Source organism: Myotis nattereri, assembly GCF_964212035.1.
Source record: "Myotis nattereri genome assembly, chromosome: 6".
NCBI classification, from domain to species: Eukaryota; Metazoa; Chordata; class Mammalia; order Chiroptera; family Vespertilionidae; genus Myotis; species Myotis nattereri.
This window is the reverse complement of record NC_138081.1, coordinates 44,310,979-44,326,700: the sequence shown is the minus strand read 5'-3', so window position 1 is coordinate 44,326,700 and position 15,722 is coordinate 44,310,979. Positions and strand designations below refer to the sequence as shown.

At 39.1% G+C, this 15,722-nt stretch overlaps 1 protein-coding gene across 1 annotated transcript in view; it reads left to right on the top strand.

Moving 5' to 3' along the window:
• The window catches only part of CEP162 (centrosomal protein 162), a 75,859-nt gene that overhangs the window by 20,731 nt on the left and 39,406 nt on the right, over window positions 1–15,722 (top strand). Inside the window, exons 9-13 of the mRNA XM_081094085.1 lie at window positions 153–269; window positions 7,694–7,885; window positions 8,463–8,544; window positions 13,209–13,488; window positions 14,394–14,649. Coding sequence (XP_080950211.1) covers window positions 153–269; window positions 7,694–7,885; window positions 8,463–8,544; window positions 13,209–13,488; window positions 14,394–14,649 — 927 coding nt within the window. The remainder of the gene's footprint in view (window positions 1–152; window positions 270–7,693; window positions 7,886–8,462; window positions 8,545–13,208; window positions 13,489–14,393; window positions 14,650–15,722) is intronic.

Sequence of the window (15,722 nt, the reverse complement as noted above, 5' to 3'; positions counted from 1 at the left end):
AACCATGCTTGCTTATAATAGATACCTGATTATATTCTTTATGTGTAAATATCTTTGTTTTTATATGGACTGCCTATGATTAAAATACTTTCTTAAAGGGACCATGCAAATTTCTTTATTTTCCTAATAACTTTTTTTGTATATTGTTCCAGTGGTGCTGCTTGATTCATTCGATTCTGTTGCAGAGGTCAACCTTGATGAACAAGATAAAGCAACTACTATGCCAAAGGTTCTGCCCGAAATAACTGACAATGAAATGACAGGAACAGGTAAAAATGTTTGAAAACTCAGTATTTTCTAAATGTGTAATATTTTATGACTAATTGACTTCATTTATACATAATACATAATAACTATATAATAACTGTCTATATATATAAAAGCATAAGTGACCATTACGACCGAATGACCAGAACGACCAGTCGACCAGTCGCTATAACGTGCACGACCACCAGGGGACAGACGCTCAATGCAGGAGCTGCTCCCTGGTGGTCAGGGCACTCCCACAGCCAACCTTCCCTGGCCCCTCACCCCCCAGCTGGACAACTTCCCAGGGTCTGTCTCCCTCTCCCCTGGCTGGCTGGCCTGCTGATAGGCCTCTGTCACCAGCCAGTTCGAGGGACCCCTACCCATGCATGAATTCGTGCACCAAGCCTCTACTATTGACAATAAAATTTAAAATCTCATATTTTCTACCATATTTAACAACTTCAGTAATCTGAACTTGCTAATGGTGACACCTAATGCTAGACAGCCAAATAAAATATGTTTTTAAGTAAATGCTTATTAATAAGTGAGTGCTGTTCATACAATGTGTAGCACAGTGAGTAAATACTAACTTTTTTGTCCCTGTCCAGGGTATTCAGTTAAATTTGCCATGTATAGGAGAAATAAAACTTCAGTGTTATTGTGATTTTATATAGTTCCCTTTGTGTAGGAAAAAGCTGGATCACATCCCAAAATTTTGAGATGCCTAGGACCATCTAGACTTAAGTTTGGAAAGATCTTTAGGACATTGTCTTTGTAAACTTGTTTAAAGCAGTGGAATCCTATCTATCTCCAAATGAAATCTTATGTATACTCTATGTAGATAAAAATGGTATTTTGTCAGTATAAACATAAATGTTTACGTTTATAACATTTACAAGTAAAGATAAAACAAAATGCTCCTTTGAAACTTTTGAAATCGTAAGTTTATAGATATTTGTTATATTTTCATATCACCATCAGATTTAATATGTTAGTATATTTTGTTTTTGTTGTATAATGCAAAAATATTCTTGACTTACTATATAAATAGTTACAAATGGGAACTTTTTAATCAGCTTGCTTTTCAAGATTCAGTTGACCAGTATGGTCAAGTAAACCAATCTAAACACTTGGAAAACAAGAGCAATAGAATTGATAAATCACTAACCCAACTCCAAATATCTACTTGAATTTTATTTTTAATTCTTTTCTTCCTTAATAGAAATATAGTATATCTATAAGAAAGTATAATATACCTACTAGTATAACATCCTATATAATAAAAGCCTAATATGCTAAGTGTCCTGTTGACTGGTTGGCCATTCAACCAATCAAAGCGTAATATGCTAATGATATGCTAAGGCTGCTCAACCGCTCGCTATGATGTACACTGACCACCAGGGAGCAGACACTCCGTCCAGTAGGTTAGCTTGCTGCTGGGGTCTAGCCAATTGGGACTGAGTGAGATGGGCCAGACATGCCCTGGAGCCCTCCCACGGTCCCTCCCCGGCCCCAGTCATGCATCAGTGGGGTCCCGCGGCCTGGCCTGCATTCCCTCGCAATCCGGCACCCCTCAGGGGAATGTTGGAGAGCCAGTTTTGGCCCGATCCCACAGGGCAGGCTGAGGGACCCCACTGGTGCATGAATTCGTGCACTGGGCCTCTAGTGTGTCATAATAGTGCAACTTAATGAATTTTCAAATACTGAAACACCCATGTAATCAGCAACCAGATCATGACCCAAACTACAAAGTCTACTCAGACTTCTTTTTTTCTAGTCACTGTTAAGAGTCACCACTATTTTACTTGTTTCACCCATTTCCATTTTAAAATATATAAAAGTCAAAAACTACAATAGAATTTTCCCATCAAGACAAGTTACTCATTTACTTGTTAATACCTGAGTATTCTGCTATGACAAAAGCATGTTCCTCAGTCTTACTGCTGTTTATTTAAGTTCATTTCACTTAAGTGCTGTGATAGTAGATCCACTTGCAGAGTTTTCAGTAAGCAGACATGAATTCTTTTAAAAGACCAGTGTAGAGCTATAGTTTTTCTAATCAGTGATACATTATAGGGCAGTGATGGCGAAACTTTTGAGCTCGGCATGTCAGCATTTTGAAAAACCCTAACTTAACTCTGGTGCCATGTCACATACAGAAATTTTTTTGATATTTGCAACCATAGTAAAACAAAGATTTATATTTTTGATATTTATTTTATATATTTAAATGCCATTTAACAAAAATCAACCAAAAAAATGAGTTCGCATGTCACCTCTGACACACGTGTCATAGGTTCGCCATCTCTGTTATAGGGTCATGTATGTACAGTATGGCCAGAAAAACTTTGTTCTAAGATATGCATGAAAACAAAGCAAGAGGCAAAGTTCTGACTCTGATGGTCTTCAAAGTACTACAGTTACATAAGTGGCACATTTGAGTGTTTAGATTAGCTTCCTGTACAATTTTTAAGTTTTAAAGCACATTTAAAAATGAAATTTCAACCAAAGATCTGTGGAACACATGATTTTCCCTGAAATACCATGATTTTATAAAATACAATATGAAAACCACTGCTGTAGGTTATTAAAACAAAACCTCAAAAATAAAAAAAATGTATTGCTAAAAGTAAAAATTCTTTTGACATGATCCAAGCAGTTATATAAAGCTGTAGTTTTTTGGTATTATTTCTCTTTTTTTAAAATATATTTTATTGATATTTTACAGTAAGAAAGGGAGAGGGATAGAGAGTTAGAAACATCGATGAGAGAGAAACATCGATCAGCTGCCTCCTGCACACCCCCTATTGGGGATGTGCCTGCAACCAAGGAACATGCCCTTGACTGGAATCAAACCTGGGACCCTTCAGTCCGCAGGCTGACACTCTATCCACTGAGCCAAACTAGTTAGGGCTTTGGTATTATTTCTTAAGTATTCTAGTCTCTGAAATATTTTGATGAGTCAGTTTCTGAAATATAGTAGAGTATGACTTTATTGTCATGTACCCTTTGATTCTTATTCTCATCCTTGCCAATTATCTCCTGGTTGACACTGGACAATTAATGCTTCTGAGCCTGTTTTTCTTTAAAATTAGGCCTTGTGATGGTCAGCTGTAATAACGTATGTTGCATAGTACATTGTTAAGATTCAACAAGTAATAGCAACTCAGTGGTTGTTATCATTATAATTTATATCAACTGTTGGTTAATAGTACAAGTTATAATAAAGAACCTGAAAGCATTATAGTATAAATCGGATTAGCTGTGAGATATTGAATTTACCTGGTACTTCAGAAATACACTTGAAATCTTCAAATCAGTATCTGAACTTGGGTTAAGAACTGAAAAGATCAGTGGAGTTTCTGTTTTTGTTTGTTTGTTTTTACCATGATTCTTTTAGGATTAAGCAGGCTCAGATTAGGTGCAGCATTGTCAAAGATCATCTTTTTAAAATAACATTGATGTAATTCTTGTGCTTTATTGAATTTTTCCTAACACCAGGCCAGATCTAGCCTTCCATTTGTTTTCATTTGTCCCTCAGGCAGTACCGTTTTGTGCTATGGCTGCATGACCGGAGCAGTCACAAGGTGACAGTATTGCTCCACAATCTGACGCTTGCCTCTGTAACTCAGCGTTTAACCTGTCTCAACTTTCTTAAGTGGAAAAATACAAGCTTTTTATATAAAAATATATAATAATAATAATATTTAAAATAAGCGACATAGAATACTCTCTTTTTAATGTAAAAGGCAGACTAGTCAGGCCTTTTTTCATAAAGGGCATGAAAAAAGTTAACTTGTATGACTCAGATATTTTAATATCACTTGGGTAAAGTTAGGAGAAAAGTATCCCTCCCTGCTGTTTCCTGAGCAGCACCTTATACCTCTCTATCCTCTACTTTTAATTTGTAACTTTTAGGTCATTTGTTTTTCTGCATGTTTGCTCTACTGTTGCTTTAAGGCCTTGAACTTCTTTCTGACACCTCCCACCTGATAAATTAGGTATGAGCATTCAGTACTGCCGTGCTACTTACCATTGGGGTCATTTCTTTTACATATATCAGCAGATACTTAACTACTCAGGATATTTTTGTAGAGGAGAAAAGAAACACCTGTGCCTTTTTTCCTTTCTTCATAAAGATTAATTTTCTCCTTCAGTCATGCTACTCAGTGTAACATGGCTAGGGGAAGAGTTAGGCTTACTTAACAGGCAAGATCTTTTTCCTCAAGTCCTATTTAAAAATCTCTGCCTCTTGCCACTTAACTGTTCACAGTTCTGCTCTAAGTATCTCTCCTTTTTGTTTTTAATTTTTAAAAATATATTTTTATTGATTTCAGAGAGGAAGGGTGAGGGAGAGAGAGAGAGAGAGAAATATCAATGATGAGAGAGAATCATTGATCGGCTGCCTCCTGCACGTCCCCTACTGGGGATCAAGCCTGCAACCCAGGCATGTGCCCTAGATTGGAATCGAACCCAGGACTCTTTAGTTCGCAGGATTCACTGAGCCAAGCCAGCTAGGGCTGTTTTTAATTTCTTAAAGCAAATCTATTACTTATTGGGGGCATGCTTCATACAAATAGCAGTTGTGACCTTTAGCATTAGAAAGATACCCACTGTAAGGCATTCTTACAGTCTTTTGTGTGGCATTTGGATGCCTCTTACATTTAAAGTTAAAAATAGCCCCTTAGAGTTGTATACTATGCAAATTAAAGTTTATATAGAGGAAGATGAGGTTGCATATACCGTTGTATTTTTAAGCACTAATTAATTAATCACGGGTATCAAAAGAAAAGGAGATGGGTCATCCCATGTCTCTCCTCTTTTTCCACTTTTCTATGATTCTTATTCTTTTCTCTAATTTTTAAAATTCCACTGTTAATAATGAAAGTTACAAAATGTAAGAGAATACTCATAGAAATATTAGACCATTGTTCTCATTAGGTTCCTGGAATTCTTTTTTTCAGAATTTATCAGTTGGGAGAAGGAGGAGAATGGTAACAAGGAAGGAAGAGTGAACAATGACATCATGTTCTATTTCAGATGACTAGGTGATTAGTGATGCCCTTAGCTAAAATAGGAAATACTGGTAGCAAAACAAATTTTACTTGGGAATATATTAAATTCAGTTGGGGATATGTTAGATGTGACTTACAGAACAATCTAAATGTCTTTAGTCAGTAAAAAAAATAGGGACAGCACTGGCTGGTGTGGCTCAGTTGGTTGGGTGTCATCCTGTGCACCAAAAGGTTGCCAGTTGGATTACAAGTCAGATTACATGCCTGTGTTGCAGGCTCAATCCCCAGTCAGGGAATGCAGGAGGCAGCTGATCAGTGTTTCACTCTCACATTGATGTTTCTCTCTCCCTCTCCTTTTCTCTCTTTCTGAAAATCAAAAAAACCTTTTTTAAAAAAGGATAACACAGATATGAGCATCATGAGCGTATATGTAATAGATGAAGCTAAGGGTTTTGATGAAAGTTAGGCATAAAGGAAGAAGAGTAGGAAGGTAGTTTGAAAAAGAAGGCTAAAGATAGAGCCCTGAGATGAGCCATCTATAATCTAATCTAATAAAAGACAAACATGCAAATTGACTGTACCTTAAGCCATGCCCATCAGCCAATCAGAGCGACTATATGCAAATTAACCCAACCAAGATGGCGGCCAGCAGCCATGGAGTTGGAGCAAGCAGGAGGCTTGGTTGCTCCAGTGATGGAGGGAGCCAAGCTTCCCGCCTGCCGCAGCCAGCTCTGAGCTCCACTGAAGGCAGCAAAGTTTCAATTATAGAAGGTAAACAAATCCCAGAATAAATAAAAAAAAAAGGAGAGGCTGGGAGCTTCCGTTGCCGGGGGACTTGGCCATCCTGAAAACAGCACTCAGCCCCTCACCCAGACTGGCCAGGCACCCCAGTGGGGACCCCCAACCTGAAGGGGGTGTGACCAGCCTGCAAACAGCCATCAGCCCCTCACCAGGCTGGCCAGGCAACCCAGCAGGACCACCACCCTGATCCAGGACACCCTTCAGGGCAAACCAGCTGGCCCCCACCTGTGCACCAGGCCTCTTTCCTATATAATAAAAGGGTAATATTCAAACTGACCCTAACAGCAGAAAGACTGGGAATGACTGGTCACTATGACACACACTGACCACCAGGGGGCAGGCACTCAATGCAGGAGCTGCCCCCTGGTGGTCAGTGTGCTCCCACAGGGGGAGCTCTGCTCAGCCACAAGCCAGGCTGATGGCTGCCAGCACAGCAGTGGTGGTGGGAACCTCTCCCGCCTCCTCAGCAGCACTAAGGATGTCAGACTGCAGCTTAGGCCTGCTCCCCACTGGCAAGTGGACAACCCCCAAGGGCTCCCGGGCTGCCAGAGGGATGTCTGATTGCCAGCTTAGGCCCAGTCCCCCAGGGAGCGGGCCTAAGCCAGCAGGTGGTCATCCCCCAAGGGGTCCCAGACTGCGAGAGGGCACAGCCCGGGCTGAGGGACCCCCCACCCCCGAGTGCACAAATTTTTGTGCACCAGGCCTCTAGTAATCTATAATAATAAAAGGGGTTATTTGCTAATTCGACCGGATTTCATTCCGGACATCCTTCTGGACGAAGCCAGGGCCGAGGGAAGCCGCCCAGGTTCCGGGTGCCTGCTGGCGGGGCTGGAGCAAAGCCACCTGGGTCGCGGTGCCTGCCGGCGGCTGGAGGAGGGAATCCCGGGTCCCAGGTGGTGGAGGGAACCTGGTGCCTGCAGTTGGGGGAGAAGGAAGGCCTACTCTTACATGAATTTTTGTGTATCGGGCCTCTAATTTTACCTTAAAAGATGGAAAAGTAGCCATTAAAGTGATGGGATGAACAAGGAGAAGGGATGCAGGACAGATCCCAGGAAAAGGACAGTGTCAGATGTCTCACGGAGTTGAGAACTAAAGATGACCGGATTTGGCCATTAGGAAATTGTTTTTCATTATAGCAGCTTTTGCAGGAAGTTGGCACACACTGAATTGCAAACACCCATGTAATTGCAAAGTTAGAAGAGTGAATTTCAGTTGAAGAAATGCAGACTACTGCTTGGTGACACAGGAAAGCTAAAAGAGTGGTATTGATAAGGGAGAGACAAAATCCTGAGATGATTGGGCCACTTTAGGAAATTTAGGAATAGTTTTATTCAACTATTTTGAATTAAGGGTAGTGGGAAGAGAGGGCAGTTAACTAGTGGAGTCAGATTTTATAGTTACCATGTCAGGACACATCTCAACTTTCTGAAGAGTTATTGAGCCTGCTGTGATTTATACTGGTAGGCCATTACCTACATATTACCTAATTTTGTACTTACTAGTAACTCTGTAATGTCATTGTTGTCCTATGCCTTGTTCACCATTCTTCACAGATTAAGGGATGACATTAGTATTACATATTTCTCATGTTTTGTGGATTATACTGGAGATTACATTCATTTTAACAGGTGTTTCTTATGGACAAAGCAATAGTGATATTGAAGCTCTTCATCAGGCTTATTGTCATATAGCCCATTCCTTGGGAAATTCTGATGAACAAAGAATTGAGATTGCCGCCATGGAAAATGTCAAGAACTCAGAGAAAGGTCATCCTCAAGAAAGTGAAGAGTCCTCCAAAAACATTTCTACTACGGAATCTGGTAAAAGCTTATTTAAGATCCTCTCTGAACAGTTTCCAATTTAGTGTAATTTAGACACAATTTGCCGTAATGATTATTTCTCAATCTCTGGATTTATTTAAAGGGTTTGTTCAAATGAAATCTGGAAATCAGTGATTTAACTGTAAAGTTAGAGCTGAACATGGGATAAAATTTCAGTTTCCTTTCTAATCTGCTTTGACCAAATTACAAAATTACTGAATTGTTTTCACATTTTTTAATCTTTTCCATGAACATATACTAAAGTTATTTTTTAAATAGAGAACAGTAGGGATCAACTAAATACATATTTAGCAAATAAAAGTGTATGTGGCTCTACCCAGATACATATATTTGAGACTTGTATGCCTATGCATTAAATATATAGTTATATATATTTCAAATAATAACTATCAACGGAAGTTGTCTTGGTACAAGGAAGTTTACAATGGGCTTCTTGTATGAGTCATTTTGTTAACTATATCAATCAGAGAAAAAGTAATTTTGTTGGTATGATACATAAAATGAAGCAAATGACCTAACATTTTTGGTTGCTATTTTAACTTTTTTCCCCTCTTAGATCTGCCCACAGTAGAGGAGCTGATGAAAACTATCAAAATAGATTCCTTTGGGATCAGTGGTTTGGATTTACAACCTATAAGGTATGTGTTTTTTTCATTGGATTGTGCAAGTTATTTGATTGGTTATTGTTTTGTCTCTGGAAAATTGTGGAATCATTTGTTCTACATTATCATTCCTAGTGAATGATTAAAGTGTAACTTGTATGTATCTACCTATGAGCCACTACTCTCTTCTTTTTACTCAATTAGTTCATCAAAATTCTCCTAGTGCTAAAATAAGAAAATAATAGATAAATGCTATTATGTAGTCTTAAAGCTTTTTACTGAAAAATATAATCTCTTCAGCTTTAAATAGCTCAGGGACAGTTGATTTTGAATGAAGGGATGGAAAATGAATGTTATTCTGTATACTAGAGGCCCGGTGCACGAAATTCATGCAGGGTGGGGGTTCCCCTCAGCCCAGTCTGCACCCTCTCCAGTCCGATACTGCTGGCTCCTAACTGCTCACTTGCCTACCTGGTTGCCCCTAACTGCCCCTCCCTGCCAGCTTGATCACCCCTCACTGCCTCTGTGTGCCGGCCTGATTGCCCCTAACTGCCCCCCCCCTGCCGGCCTGGTCATCCCCAAATGCACCCCCTCACACTGGCCTGGTCGTCTCTTACTGCCCCCACTGCTGGCCTGGTCACCCCCAACTGTGCCCCTCTGCTGTCCTGGTTGCCCCTAACTGCCCCCCCCCCACCCCTGCTGGCCTAGTCGCCCCATGCAGCCTACTTGTTTAGTCATTTGTTTGTCCCTCACTAACCCCCCTGCCAGCCTGGTCACCCCACGCAGCCTGCTTGTGAGGGCATGAGGGTCAATTTGCATATTACCTCCTTATTATATAGGATGAGTCATAGATTTTTCTTGTTTATAAGCCAGTTAGTTTTGTAATTAGGACTGGCCATCCTTCCAGAGGATGAGTTTGGGCACAAGAGAAGTGGACTTGGAGAAAATGCTCCAGCTCTGATACAGAATAGCACATCACAATAACCTCATCATGAAACAGCTTTGCATTTGTGTATCACTTGCAGTGGTTCTCAACCTGTGGGTCGCGACCCTTTTGGTGGTTGAACGACCCTTTCACAGGGGTCACCTAAGACCATCCTGCATATCAGATATTTACATTACGATTCATAACAGTAGCAACACTACAGTTATGAAGTAGCAATGAAAATAATTTTATGGTTGGGTCACAACATGAGGAACTGTATTTAAAGGGCCAGAAGGTTGAGAACCACTGACTTAGAGTGTCAGATTCATTATCTCATGTGGTTTTAATTTTTTTAAAATATATTTTTATTGATTTCAGAGAGGAAAGAAGAGAGAGAGATAGAAACATCAATGATGAGAGAGAATCATTGATTGGCTGCCTCCTGCACAACCCCCACCGGGGATTGAGCCACACAACCTGAGCATGTGCCCTTGACCAGAATCGAACCTGGGACCCTTCAGTCCGCAGGCCAACGCTCTATCCACCAAGCCAAACTGGGTAGGGCCTCATGGGGTTTTATAAGAAGTAGGACAGGCATCCTTAATCCCCATCATTCAAGTGATGAGACTACAATAAAGTCACTTCAGTCATGGAGCTCTCACAACAACTGGATGATGATGATGATGATGATGATAACAATAACATCCAGCATTTTTATCATATATTCACTGTGGACCAAGTACTATGCAAAATTCTTTACATACACTATTTTATTTAATCTTAGAGCAACTCCATGAAGTTTATTCCATTATTATCTTCATTTCACAAGTAAGAACAATAAGCTTTAAAGGATACACAGGAAGTCCACGTGTTTAACCACTTACATGATCAGATCTGTGATGTCCATGAAATATGTCTGAAAAGTCTGTCATCCATTCATTCATTTATGTTTTAATAGACACATTTGGAGCCCCTTGTAATGGAAATCCACTTGCAGTGATTTCTTGGCCTTGTTTCTACATTTATACTAGTTGAGCAAAAATGATACAGTGAAACTTACACTAAAACCCATCTACTTGCATGCTAAGTCTAGTATTCTTCCACTGATCTTCAGTGCTACTTACTTTTAAAAGACATATTGTGCTTACTCACCAGTATCGTTTGGGGATATGTTAGTGTTACTGAAGAGATTTTCTGTATCTTGTGTCTTTGTTGGCATTTTAGTAATGTGAATTCTAAAATATAGATTATTACATTTGTGTTTAAAAGTCAAAGACAAGTATATTTACCTTAAAGGCATAATAATAATTGTAGAAATTTTAGTAGTATAAACTTTAGTACACATATCCAAAAATTCTTTAGTAAACTCTAGGGTACATAATCCTAGTTGCTGTAACAGATAATCCTTGAAATTTTTTAGCTTAGCATCATCAGAGTTTATTTCTCGCTTACATCATAATCTCATGAGTGTCAGTGGGAGTGGGGTCAGAGTGGGACTCTGCTACACACAGTCATTTAGGGACTCAGGCCTCTTCTGTCATAAACACATGGTTTTACAGTTATCATGGCCTCATCCAACCAGTTGATAAGGAAAGAAAAAGAATGGTGTCGCATACTTTTATGCCTCAACACAACAGTATTCCACTGCTTTAGCTCACATTCTATTGATAAGACCTAGCATATTTAGCTAACAAGATCCAAGAGGTCTGGGAAATGCGATTTGCTTGTATACCCAGAGAGAAAAATAAATGAGCTTGATAGGCATCTAGGCAGAATCAACCAGAATATATCCTTCCAATAGACAAATTTCTATTTCACTCTTCTTCATACACAGACCCACTTAACTCTCTCCCATAGCAGGCAGCTCAGAGTCCCATTCAGGACTGTATCCCTCAAAAAGGCCAGGATTTCCAGGTAAAGTGTAGTCCTTTCCATCAAATTTGAATGTGGCTCCTGATTGTCTAATAACCAGTGATTTAAAAAGGCAAGTTATAACTGCCTCACTCCTACCATTGATATATATAATGGTGAATTGCAACAAGTACTCCCATTCAGAAAGGAAAATACAGTAATCATTAGCAAATTGAAATCCACTGGAGAGACCTTTTGAAGACACCACCCCCAACCCCGCACGTATGCGCGCACACACACCTTTCAAATGGGGATTTTCCTTAATTAGGCCATTTTCCATCATTCTGCTCTTAATGAAGAACTACCATCTATACTATTAAAAGGGTAATATGCTAATTAGGACGGACGTCTTCTGGATGACCTTGCGGACAAAGCCGCAGTGGCTGTGAGGGCTGAGGCTCAGGAAGCCTCAGGTGACTGCGAAGGGCCCAGGCTCAGGCTGACAGTGGCAGCAGCAGTGGGGTAATGGGGGCAGCGCCTTCCCCTGATCCACCAGGTCACCTCCTGCAGAGGGAGGCCAGACTGTGGCTTAGGCCTGGAGCCAAGACAGAGGTGGTTAGGCGCGATCAGGCTGTCTGGGGAGCAAGTTAGGGTTGATCAGGCCAGTAGGGGGGCAAGGTAGGGGCAATCAGGACCGCAGGCAGAGGCAGTTAGGGGTGATCAGGCAGGCAGGCAGAGGGGTTAGGAGCTAGCAGCCCCTAAGCCAGACGGTGGTCATCCTCCGAGGGGTCCCACACTGCAAGAGGGCATAGGCCGGGCTGAGGGACCCCCCCTGAGTGCACAAATTTTTGTGCACCAGGCCTCTAGTCTATAATAATAAAAGTGTAATATGCTAATTAGACCAGACAGCCGAACGACCTTCTGGACGACCTTCCAGGTGAAGCTGGGGCTGGGAGGGCTGAGGCAGCCACAGTGGTTGTGAAGGCCAAGGCAAGCCGTCGTGGCTGTGAGGGCTGAGAGGCAAGCTGCCGCGACTGCAAGGGCCAAGCCCCTTGCACAGATTTTGTGCATCCGGCCTCTAGTCCTATATTATAAAAGCATAATATGCAAGTTGGCCAAACAGTGGAATGACTGGTTGCTATGACGTGCACTGACCACCAGAGTGCAAATGCTCAACGCAGGAGCTGCCCCCTGGTGGTCAGTGTGCTCCCACAGGGGGAGCGCTGCTCAGCCAGAAGCTGAGCTCACAATATCCATATTCTTGGAGTCCCCATAATATGCTGATCTTTAACAACATTTAGAAATTTCAAGGGATATTTTCCGTATTTTTTAAATCTAATGGTCTGAAATGTTAGATTGCATTTAACTGTTTTAAACCACAGAAATGACTTTATTTCAAAATCCTCGTGACTTTGTTTTACTTTAAAAATTTTCCTATACTGTGATGAAATGTATGCCTTTAAATATTTATATTCTATACCTCATTGGCATAAATTATGATTACTTCTTTAGTTTCTTCTAGACATATATAAAATGCTTTTTCTGCCACAAATGCATGTTGAAATTATAAGGTATAGGTAAACGATATATTATAAAAAGTTCATATTTTATTTTTTCTTATACAAAAGCAATCTTAGTCTTGTTTGGCTTGGCTTTCCTTTGAAATAGGCCTCAGAGTCATTCATGTATTCCCTTATACTGCCTTAACATTATTATTTGAAATTCAGAACTATTATACGATACTATGTGAGTATGCCCTGTTGACCAGAATTGTAAATAATGTATTTAATATTAATTACCTAATTTGAATAATTATGCATATTAAATGTGTGTGTATATAAATATATAGTGTGTGTGTATTAATAAAACTGATATTTGAGGAGTCATAGAGTATGTGTCCTCTGTGTCCTGTTTTGTTTTACAGCTATAAAAAACAGGCTGATAGTAAAGAAACTGAAGTCATAAGCCCCTTACCCTTTAAGATGAAGCCAAATGTGTCTCAAGAACCACAAAATGTGAACCAATTATTTAACAAAAATGAAGAGAATGTGGTTTTGCAAAAGACAACAAATGAAAGTATAGAAAATTGCTGCCCAAGAGTAAATACTACAGAAGAATGTATAGATAAAATGTACCTTGACATTTTGCGGAAAAAAATATCTGTTGCTCCTTCAGTGTTACCTCAGGAAGACAAAATAAAGAAAGTAAGTGTTTATAATTTAAATTAATTTGACATATTGATAAATGAAGTTATATAAAATTATATAAGTGTTCTTAATACATAAGTACTTCTTAAGTTTGTGGGATTGATTACTTACCAACCTCCACATAGATCCTGGATATTTGTGAGCAATATTTATTACAACAGCCTGCAGTCCCCAAATTCAAAGTACCTCTAAGGCATTAGCTTTCTTTTAAAGGCCATCCTTTGATTAATTTTTTTTTTTTTTTTTTTTTTTTTTTTAGTAAGCATAGTTCAGTATTTGAGTAGCATAATAAAATAAAGTTTATTCATCATTTTAGTGCTTTTCATTCAATCTTTCCAGTAGTCTGTTCTGCAAAAGTAGGTTAAGTTGGCATTTCATATCAATGCTATCAGAAACCTTTGAGAAACTTGTATATCATTGTTCCTTTTTCCTGTGTCCTTGATTTACTCTGATTTACAGTTTCATGATCCCAGTATTTTATTTTGTAATTTGGAATTATGTGTTTATCATAAACTATCTCCCATTTTGTGTGTAGAATTAGGCAGTGTATTAAATTTCTTTTTTTTTATCTTGAGAAATCTGGAGGAAAAAGTAAATAAAATTTGCCATTTCAAAATATCTTCTTCTCATTCCCCTCTGTGTTAATTCTCAAAATTACATATATTGCTTTCTGGCAGGCTTATTTCGTATTATTTTGCTTTGTTTTACTCCCAACTTTAAAGATGTGCTGCAAAATACTAAAATTCTGATGACCTGGACTTAGGGAATTTTAATATAGTGGTTTCCTTCAGCAAACTATGTTATTTAGTAATCACTATGATTTTGCCATCTGTTAACTCTTCATTTTCAACTATAGTTGAAATTCATTTAAGTACTAAAGAATTTGTACTTGTTATATGCAGACTTTTAGACCTCAACTCAGTTCTGGAGAAGGGGCTGTAATTGGTAAAGAGGTACCATACAAGAAGGCCAGAAATGCACCTCCTTTAGCTAAAAGAAAACCCCAGAGTGGTGTATATGCGTCAGTTAGGAGCTCGGGCTATGGAAAACCCAGTTCACCATGCAAGACTTCTACTCTTGAAAAGAAAACTTCAAAGGACATGATGAAAAGCAAAAATTTGAGATCCATTCTCACCTCAAATCAAGCCAGGAAAAAAGGTAATCATCATATACTCTTTTCATAATAAAGTTCTGTGTTTATACAGTTGACCCTTGAATGTGAGTGTGAACTTCGCAGGTCCACTTACATGTGAAATTTTTTCACTGTAAATGTATTTTCCTTATGATTTTTTAAAAAAAATACATATATTTTTATTGATTTCAGAGAGGAAGGAAGAGGGAGAGGAGATAGAAACATTGATGAGAGAGAATCATTGATTGGCTGCCTCCTGCAAGTACCCAACTGGGGATCGAGCCCACAACCCAGGCATGTGCCCTTGACGGGAATCAAACCTGGGACCTTTTATTTCACAGGCCGACACTCTATCCACTGGCCAAACCGGCTAGGGCCATTATGATTTTCTTAATAACATTTTCTTCTCTATAGTTTATTGTAAGAATACAGTATGTATTATATATAACATACAAAATACGTGTTAATTGTTTATGTTATCAGTAAGGCTTCCAGTCAGTAATAGTCTACTTGTACTTAAGCTTTTGGGGAGTAAAGTCATGTGAATTTTCGACTGCATAGAAGGTTGGCACCTCTCACCCCTGAATTGTTCAAGGGTCACCGGTAGTGTATTATTTTACCTTCCTTGTTCTTTACTTTTCCTGTTCCCTTCTATGAACTTTCCTTATTCATAGAAAAGAATTAACTTTAAGATACACATTCATTTCTGAAAGATTGAATTTATAGAAGGTTTTTCATCATTACTTCTGGGTTTTCCTGAATGATACCCAGAAAATATGGGATGTGACTATAAGATAGGAAAGTCAAACTTCCTGATCTGGTTGGCTCTGTAATAGTCAGTGTTTACCAGAGCTATAAATTCAAAATGCGAATGGCTACCTACAAATAAAGGTTGATAGATTGTCTCGACATTAGTTCAGTATAGACTTGGAGAGGTAGGATGTTTTATTTATCACATATTGCATATTTTATACATCATAATGCTTCTTTATTTCCTAATGTAGTCATTTATATTGGCAGTTGGAAAGGGTAATTTTTAACTTGGAGCCCATGCAACTATTAAAATAAAGAGAAATGTTCAGGTCACACCAATATTTCT